At 36.2% G+C, this 10,012-nt stretch overlaps 2 protein-coding genes across 5 annotated transcripts in view; one reads left to right on the top strand and one right to left on the bottom strand.

Moving 5' to 3' along the window:
• The first annotated feature begins 30 nt into the window (after positions 1 to 30).
• The window catches only part of LOC121371319 (poly(A) polymerase type 3-like), a 73,090-nt gene continuing 63,108 nt past the window's right edge, over positions 31 to 10,012 (top strand). For all 4 annotated transcript variants that reach the window (XR_005957788.1, XR_005957787.1, XM_041497124.1 and 1 more), the window contains exon 1: positions 31 to 160. The gene's annotated coding sequence lies outside the window, so the exon portion shown is untranslated. The remainder of the gene's footprint in view (positions 161 to 10,012) is intronic.
• Positions 5,898 to 7,646, bottom strand: LOC121370048 (piggyBac transposable element-derived protein 4-like). Its single transcript, XM_041495146.1, has 2 exons — positions 7,445 to 7,646; positions 5,898 to 6,837 (listed from the first exon to the last, which is right to left on the bottom strand). Exons 1-2 carry the CDS (start codon positions 7,644 to 7,646, stop codon positions 5,903 to 5,905), a joined length of 1,137 nt encoding a protein of 378 aa, XP_041351080.1. The 3' UTR covers positions 5,898 to 5,902.

The following is a 10,012-nucleotide window of genomic DNA, read 5'->3' as shown; positions in this document are numbered from 1 at the left end:
GAGTAAATTACGGATGTTGTAATGCATTTTGGGTAATGTGGTATTGCCGCCATATTTGTTCTTCACGTTGATGCGAAAAAATGTTTTTGATTTGAGTTTAATATTACAAGAAATTCGGAAATATATGGCCAGCTGATTTGTTGACAAATTAGGGCTTAAGGTAAATATAAAACCCCATAATGATCTTCATAACGAACATATTGATGATGTAAAATCGTGTTCCCCAGAATATTTTGTTGACCCGGTAGTAATGCGAGTGTCAGTTTGTTGTCAGAACATGTAACAAAATAAAAAACAATTTGTACGTCAACTCTCACAACTGCACGATTTTCCTGTTATGAATTAGGTTTTATTAAAGAATACCAAAATAATGTTCATATTTCCAGGCTTTCTGCACAAAAATAATTTGAGGATAGCAAAATAAAAACTAAACCTGTACAAATGCCTAACGTTTCATCCCCAAGCTTGTCACTTCACCATACCAGTTTATGATCCAAAAGAGAGTCCCCACAAAAATCCTGTTGTTCCAATGTTGATGCAGGAATACTGCATATTTGACGCAATTCTCGGAACTGGCGTTACCTCACACGGCCTAGTTAACGATCATCCGGGTCTTTGGCGGTGAAGCAAAGCCTTAGTGGTTACGGTTTTACATAGAATAAAGTTTTCATATTAACGTTTTGCATGCCTTGCATATTGTCATTTATTTTCTGTAGCTAACACAGTTGCAGCATGTCTTATGAGTATTATAGCAGCTTGGGTTGTCATATAATAGAAACGAACAACGGGAATCTGAATTAGTATGATCTATATTTAGTACCGACGTGTTTCCGTATAGTTTGTATGTCGCGGGGACCTGACTGGAGGCAGGTTGGGCAGAATATAATTTTTGTTGATGTAATTTTTAGGTAATATTAATTATAAATTTTAACAAGTGTGAAATATTATTAATATAATAATAATTATGATGTGGGCTACAAAATATATCATTCGTATGTATAATAATAAAATCTATATGCATGATTTAAGATCATTATTTTTATGATTTAACATAATTATTTTATTTCCAAATAGAATGTAATAATTAAACAATTGCAAAGTTGTTATTTTACAACTTTAAATTACAGTATTATTATTGTCATTCTTATTATATAGATGTAATGGCAACAGTGAAAATGTTCCACTGAACATTCTTTTATTCATAAAAAAAATCCCACCCAGTTTCTTGAAATAATGAAACGATTTTCCTTTTACAGATTGTGAAATTATCTCATGATGTTGCCCTTCCTTACCGGACGAATGCAGGCGAAAAGAAAATAGCAATAATAAAATATAGTCAACCTCAGACCTTGTCATCTAAGCGAAGCTATATCTCTCTCTAGCTACCCATCACTCCCCTGAGATTATTTCAAGGAGAATAATATATAGCTCCCTTTAGCATGTGAATATTAATACTGTTTTAAATTGCCTTCCATAATATAAGTTAAGGGAGCAATTAATAACTCCTCTCAGTTATTTTCTTGTTCAGTCTTATGCTGTATTGGATTTGTTATTGCAGTTAAAAGTTAAGTAATACGTACATAACTAATTTTTGATAATATACAGGTGGAGAAAGGAGATGGAGACAAATATCATGACTTAGTAAACTGATCTAGATCAATATGCCTTCTGCTAGACTACACATATTTAACTTAAGTTGCTTTTAACCTGGGTTAAATTACCTCTTATATAGATACACTTATATAGCATATTCAAGGAAAATGTATGAATGAGATGGTTAAATGCTATATTATTCTCCATGTGAAACAGTGTTTTCAGAAAGGAAAAAATTTATCGCATGTGGCAGATGACCATTAATTTTATTGCAGGTAATTGCTCAAGCAGATTGTATACACACACACACACACACACACACACACACACACACACACACACACACACACACACACTATAATCTGAAGAACTGCAGAATATTATGAAAGTATATATAGATGCAAAAAGATAAGTCCTTTAACTTGAACTGAAGCAAAATCTACAGATGTGCCACAATTACCAAATTACATTGATCCATAATAGAGTAGATTTAAAAAACAGAATTTTAAAGAAATAATTTCTTTAAAGTTGTATATGTACATAATAGGTATCAGGCTAAAACGTCACCGTACCAAAACGGCACCACTTTTTGATGGCGAAAACGGCACCAAACACTTTTTTTTGTAGACACATAGATTTTAACTAATTTTAACTGTTAAAACTATCATGACAATAATAAGACTGGACCATTATTTCGCGTGCTACATTCCACAAACAGATTTGTTATTGTCGTTCCATTATAACGGGTGGGAGGGGGGAGGGGTAAACGTAACAGCACACATAAAACGTCAGCAATTATTGTGGGGCTTACAAACTATTTAGGTATACTTTCCACCAACCACCAAATTGGAGTAAGATACGTATTCATGAAGTTTAGATTTCCAGGTCACATTATCAGCAAAACATTGTAAATTAATTAACCAAGAAGATGAAACAACATGTGAACAGTGACTCAAAATAAATTTAATAACAAAACAAATTAAATGGGCCCCTACTTGTAGATAATTTAAACTGCTTTGTTGCTTTTCTTCTGCTTGTCAGCACGGTATTGTTTATTATTGTTTTTGTAAGATTATATATCAATTGTTTAATTTAAATTTATACATGTGGGGTTGTGTATCTTATAAATAAATACATAACTAATGTGGGTTTTTTAAACTACCTGTATAACAGAGTCCCCAAATGACCGAACACAAAAAGACTATATTGATCAACACAATTTCTAAGTAAGAAACAAAACACCATTTATATAATGTATATATCATTTTTACTACAACATTACACGTGACAATAATAATTAAATGTTCCTACTAAACACTACAAAGATATACAAAGACACATACACATTAATAGACATTTAAAATTGAACAAAATAACAAAAAAATTGACAAAGACGCATAAAGATTCACAGACGCATAAAAATGGATAATCACATAAAAATAATGACAGAGACGCATGTACTGAATTTGTTGATCTGCTAGTTGGTTGCCTCAGACTTTCATTTAATTAGATACTGACGTCGGACAAAATACAAAAGAAAACATTTTATTAAAAGAATACACTAATATTCAAATAAAGACCACCATTCCTCTTAAAAGAACGCCATTAATGCGCCGGCATCTAGCCTCATCTCGCAAGTGAGTAGTGCCTATCAGTATGCTGCGTGAACGATCGTTCGCATGATATATTGTGCCCTGAGGTTAGATGATTTAAACACTGTTCTCTACGGAGAGTTCAATTTGTTACCGGCCCATGATTGGCAGCACACCTTCCCAGCAACTGACTGAGGGAAAGTTCTCCGTCCTTATATTCTCCCCAAACTTGGAAAATGTCTTCCTGTCGGATGGTTGCCGTCTCTCGTATATACGTTCGAAGGTTGCCTTCCTGGACCATCCTGGTCTGGATAGGCAGCAATCGGGCCTCCTTGTACAGTTCAGGGATTAATTTGTAAATCCCTTGTGGCTGGTCTCCCACCTTGTTATTAATTCTATGATGCCAACCTGAAATAATAATATTAAAACAATAACTACGATATCTGAAGTATTAATTGGATAAATTTGAATGCATAAAGTATGGATATGAACGATACAGTGACTATAAACGATTAACTTACCTTCGACATGATTGTTGGTTCAGACCGTCACACCGAATATGGACCAGCATCTGGGAACAAATATGGGGTTGTCCATCGACTGACGGCCAACATATTGAATTAGTTGTTCAAGTTTTCCCCGCTCGTGGCACCAATCGCTCAATCTTATTATACATCAGATGGATTTGTCTTGCCGTGAGAAAGGGAAGGGCCATGATTTTTCTGATGAACTTGTGTGTTGCGTCGTCATTCACGTACGCCACCTATACCAATCAAAAAGAAAAATTTTGATTTTAAATATACTGTACACTTGTTTTCTTTTATTATATACCTGGTATATATGTGTGTATATATATATATATATAGAGAGAGCGAGCGTAGAAGAAAACGAGCTACATTTTCGTACTGCAGGCCTGCTATAGACAACATTTGCAAAAAAAAAAAAAAAAAAAAAAAAAAAATCAAACAAGAACTTATAATTATTATTATATGTGTAATTGAACGGTATGTACTTGTATTTTAAAATTTAGTGCATCTACCCAGAAGCGGCGTCTGATCTCTTCTTTTCGAAATTTATAAAACGATATTTTTTTTATACATCATGTTATGATTTATGCAGCCAACTGCACAACTTGTTTCAGGCATCTTGGCCGTTAACTGCTGTAAATGATCGACCAAAGTTGCCTCAATTCACTATCAAACCATACGTAACTAAGGAAGAGCTTCACCGCGTCATGTGATAAACAATGGCGGTCAGGGGTCGAAGTACCCGTATGTTCGGTTCCGAGAATATTTACCTGAATTACTCCTAAATAAAATCTATGTGTCATGGTTGACGCAAAGTATTTCTGATGCCAATTGATTTTACATTTTTTAAATACATAAAACCTAACTACTACAAAGTTCATAACGCAAATAACAGCAGTTTAACTGGTTCCTAACCGTATCAATACGTTTAACGTAACTTAAGTGTTAAAACCAGTGTGGCTGATGTAGTGTGCCAGTCATAGCAGCAATTTCGAATGCGTGGTTTGTTTACCGATATCGGATAATAGTTAACCAACTGCAAGTTTTTAGTTTGGTCTATATATCTAGTTTTTGATTGTGTTTTTAATTATTGTTTTTAATACATGTACAGGGATGGCCAAAAGTACTCATCCTCTCACCCAAGACGAGTAGAATTTACAATTCAGTCGTTCGTCGTGCAACTAAAACTTCCGAACACAAACTTTATCCCTTATGTACACTTGAGATTTTTGTAATTCTGTAGTCTGCAGCAAGTGTCGTCCACCATTTCAAAGCTTGGCCAAGACCCCGAGGCCGTTCACAGACTTCAATTAGTTGTGCAAGACTCCTACAACCCCATCTCTCTCTGTCTCTCTTTCTCTCTGTCCATGCATCCCCTATGTACAGTGTGTGTGAGTGAGCGTGTCAGGCCCCTGGATTTCACAGAAACGATAGTTTTTGGTAGCAGGGATAGCTCTGGTTGAGCAATATATTTCACCCAATTGTCTATTAAGTTTCAAAAATTGCAGAAATCAACAGTTATTTTCTTTAACACGTTGACTGCCACCCACGAGTATATTCGTATGCTGAGCGCACCAGATTTTGCCACTACGAGTTTACTCGTAGTAAAACCAGAGCTGTGTCGTATTAAATTAAAGTTGTCAGCAATGGCAATGACACAATTAGTAACCTTTCTGGCAGTGACTAATAACAAATTGATGTAATAATCAATGAAATTATTATTAATTTATTGTTTGAATGATTTTGATTGTGAACACAAGTCGCAGAATTTCATAATGGAAATATCTTTCAAACAGATATCTCTTTGACTAAATCATTTATAGTTATAATGTTAAAAATCAACAAATACAGGAACAGATTTATTCCTAATGTTTCAGAGCAATTTGGACTTTGAAACATTCTTATAAATGATGAATCAATGATCGTTTTCATCGATGAAAGTAAAAACTATAACAGCGATCAAAAGAAAAAAACGTTTTGCCATGTATAATGTGTCTATGTTTGAACTATTAATAAATGTGGGTTTATTGTCAGTGTCATATTGAATTGGTATGTCCATTATTCTGACATGTGATAAACTTTGAAACATTTTCCCACACAAACAGCTGGCTTCCCGGGGCAAACTTCACAGATGTAACGGGATTCCCGTCTCGTACTGGCCTTTGTGCATACTCGGCAAGGTTTGGTAGGTCACTCTTTCTTCTCTGTGGGAGGCAGTGGTGCAAGGTAATGGAATGTCTCATTTACTGGAGCCTGGGAATGTGCTGGGCCGTGGTCACGTAATTTGTCATAGACATCACCAAGCAGGTGAATTGTGACCAGGTCACGAAATTTTAATAGCTTCATCTGCTCTCTCTTGTTTGCGTTGTACAGGATGTGGGCATTTAGAAGAAATACTTCTAGGATATGCAGGACAATCTTCTTATACCACCGGATTATCTTGCGCAGCGCCGAGTAGTAAGACAGCATTTGATCTGACCTGTCTACTCCAGCCATGCCATTGTAATCTCGGACTGTGTTCGGCTTTCTTGACAGCTTGTCATTCCAATTTCTAACATCAACCATCTCAATTCGATGCATGTTGCTGATTGTAAGAACTTCGCGTTTGTCTTTCCATTTGCAAACTACCACGGATTCAGACCACTTCCAAACATGATCCCCCTTCTTCAACTTCTGTTTGATTAAATCTTTTGGATTTTCTTTTCTGTCAAATCGCAGAGTTCCACAAAGATAGGTTGATCGGTTTGTCATCTTCACCAGACTCACAGAATTGTAATAATTATATGTGTACACCACATGGCCTTTGTCTAGGTAGCCGTCCAAGTGGTCTAGAACAGTTGCAGCAGCTTGACCATAGCCGTTATCATCAGTTAGGTGGACGCTACTGTATACCTGAATCTTCAGAACAGTGCCTCGATGCTTGCACAGTTCATAGAGTTTGATTCCATATTTATGACGTTTATTCTTGATATACTGGCGAAACAGCAATCTGCCACGCCAAAGTACCATGGACTCATCAATAGAGAGATCTTTCCGTGGATAGTAAATTGCCGGCATGACATCGTTAAAATGATCCAGAACAGTGCGTATCTTGAACAGGTGATCGTCATTATGTTGATCATTGTCTGCAAAATGCCAGAAACGCAAAAGTAGTTGGAAACGGTTGCGGCTCATGACACCACCTTAAAATGGCGAACTGTATAGAACATCAGTACTCCAGTAGTGTTGTATAGTAGGCAAGGTTTTTGGACCCAAGTGAAGCAACAATGCAATGAACTGTTTCATTTCCTTAGCATCTATGTCCTTCCAAGATTTCAAACGTGATTCTCTTCTTAAAGGACGTTGCTTGTTTATTTCCACTGCAGCATATCGATTTGTTTCTGTAACCATTTTATCTATCAACTGTGGTGTCAGAAATAAATCAAAATATGCACCAGGCGATGTATCCTGTAAGTCCATTCTAAGACCAGAGTTTTCAGTGAAAGCAAAGTTAGGTGGATCTTGGGCAACATCTGACCATGTATGCATTGGGACAGCACAATTTCCACGCCTACCTGCTCCATTCCGTCGCTTGGCTGGAAACTGCTGGTCTATTAAACAAAATTGCAGCTCTACCTTGACCACGATATCGTACACTTCGACCTCTAGCTGGTGCACCACGGCCATCACCGCTTCCAGGCGTTCCACGACCATGAGGTCCTCGAGTGCGAACACCACGAAATCTAGACCTACCATGTGTTGCCGGTTGTACCCCATCGTCACTTGAAACATACGAGTCTGATGAAATCATTGTATCACCTTCTTCGCTGCTCCAGTTAGTATCAAGATCTAGTGAATCAGTATCACTAATATCCATATCAGGATCATCACTTTCCTCATCTGTTTCCATCATCAAAGCGGCAACTTGCTCAGCAGAAAGGTTTCTAGTCGCCATTTTGGAAAGTAGCAAGTACTGAGTATCAAAATTACGTAACAAAAACCAATGACGCAATAAAATCTGGGAGGCACGTGACTCGTAGCTGGCAAATACAATACTGTGAAAGAAAGAAAGAAGTGTTTTATTTAACGACGCACTCAACACATTTTATTTACAGTTATATGGCGTCAGATATATGGTTCAGGACCACACAGAGGAGGAAACCCGCTGTCGCCACTACATGGGCTACTCTTCCGATAGGCAGCAAGGGATCTTTTATTTGCGCTTCCCACAGGCAGGATAGCACAAACCATGGCCTTTGTTGAACCAGTTATGGATCACTGGTCGGTGCAAGTGGTTTACACCTACCCATTGAGCCTTGCGGAGCACTCACTCAGGGTTTGGAGTCAGTATCTGGATTTAAAATCCCATGCCTTGACTGGGATCCGAACCCAGTACCTACCAGCCTGTAGACCGATGGCCTGCCACGACGCCACCGAGGCCGGTTACAATACTGTGATTTCATAATGTTGCCAGACTACGACTTGGCATACCAAATAAAAATGTTATATTTCATTGCCAACTACGAGTAATTTCGTGTCACACGCTCTTCCATAAACGTACTAAGTAATATGCTTAAAATAACTTAGAAATAACATTTATGGGTAAATAAAGGAAATGCATATCTTTATATGACTTGGCAAACTGGACCAGTCGCCATTTTGTTTACGGCACTCAACGTTTTAAAATGTCAATTATTACATGAAATTATTTCGCCAAATTAAAACAGAATTCGCCAACTGCTTTCAGAATTCGTGACTGGTGAATGCCAGAACTAGCCCTGGGTAGTGTGTCTGTAAAATCATGAAACCGAACTTTCGTTTCCCATGATTATTATATCGAATACCATATTTGACTGGAAGTAGGCCCACATCTTTGAATAAGCACCCCTCCTTTCTGAAGCCATTTAACAAATTAGGCCTTTATTCGTAAATCATGGTGTTTCATGTCGGTGTCCATGAAGTAAATTGCCAAAAACGTTGAAGGCTCGAGAAAAAGGCTGTTTAAAACATTACAATTCAGCACATTACTAAAATCAATAAGTAGACTCTTTTTAAAGTTAGTTTTTGCTTCATCTATGTGAGCTCGTGCAACCCTTGTGTGACATCAAACAAGGTCAGGGAATTCCAACTTTGCGATCGGTTTTTCACTAATGTAATAGCATTTTACGAAATTAGGTTGTCCATCTGCAAATTTCCACATATGTTTCCCAATTCAATTAGGATGCAGAGTATTCGTCCTTTGAACGATTCGTCCACTAAAAATAAAAAAAATTCTTGGACAATTCGTACTATAATTTTTTTATTAGTTATTTACTGTATACAGACTAAATAAATGTACAGACACTTTTTATTTTAGTGGAATATCGACAGAGAATTGCAGATTGTAACCTAGCCTAACAGCTTTGCCATGCCTATATATCTGACATCACCAGTGGCTTTGTCTGTGGCAGAAGGGGGGGGGGGGGGGGGGGGGGGGGGATTACCAAGTATGATGGGGACAATTTGATAGACATAGTCTATTATAGTTATAATATTGTAATTATAATAGGAAATGTGACAATTAAAGTAAATTTATCATTATTGTATTTATAAATTTATTATAACGCTATTTTTTAATGAGTTCTCAAAATTATTATTAATAATAATAATATAATATTATAATATAATAATAATAACAACATATATATATCTAGTTTGTGAAGAGTATAGATGATCGAAGAATAACAACATATCAATAAAGTTGATAGTGCCACTAAAATTCAGTTTTGTTTCATATGCTAGTAGTTTACCACAAAACGAAAATAATTAACCATTTCAATGGCTAAGAAATAACATTTTAGATTTATTGGTCTAAATGTTGTAATTCAATTGATGTATTAAATGTACATGCAATTAACAGAAATATTTGTAACGGGATTTAAGCAGTCTTCGACTAAGTCTGTGTGTCAGACTCACATCGAGAGCACCAAAAGCCAGAATTTCTAAGGAAAACCGAGGTATACTCCCTATGAAAATTTTGAAATTTAAATGTCCGGAAATGCAATATCCTGCATTCTACCAAAAAATAAAAATTATCCTGAAAAATAGAGGAGTATACTTTTTTTATTATATAATATTTAGAAACAAAAAATCTCTTTGGTACACATGGCTAAAAATTTGTGCGAAACTCCGAATCTGATTTGCGCAAACATAAAACATCCAAATCTATTTTGATTCGTGTGAAATATTTCCACAAATTTATTAAATTGAATAATCGGTCAGTAAAACCTTACAGAATTAAAAAAAAAAAAAGTCTGGTTATCACGCTTCAGTTTAAACTGG

This window comes from Gigantopelta aegis, chromosome 4 (assembly GCF_016097555.1).
Source record: "Gigantopelta aegis isolate Gae_Host chromosome 4, Gae_host_genome, whole genome shotgun sequence".
NCBI lineage: Eukaryota > Metazoa > Mollusca > Gastropoda > Neomphalida > Peltospiridae > Gigantopelta > Gigantopelta aegis.
This window is presented reverse-complemented; position numbering and strand designations above follow the sequence as displayed.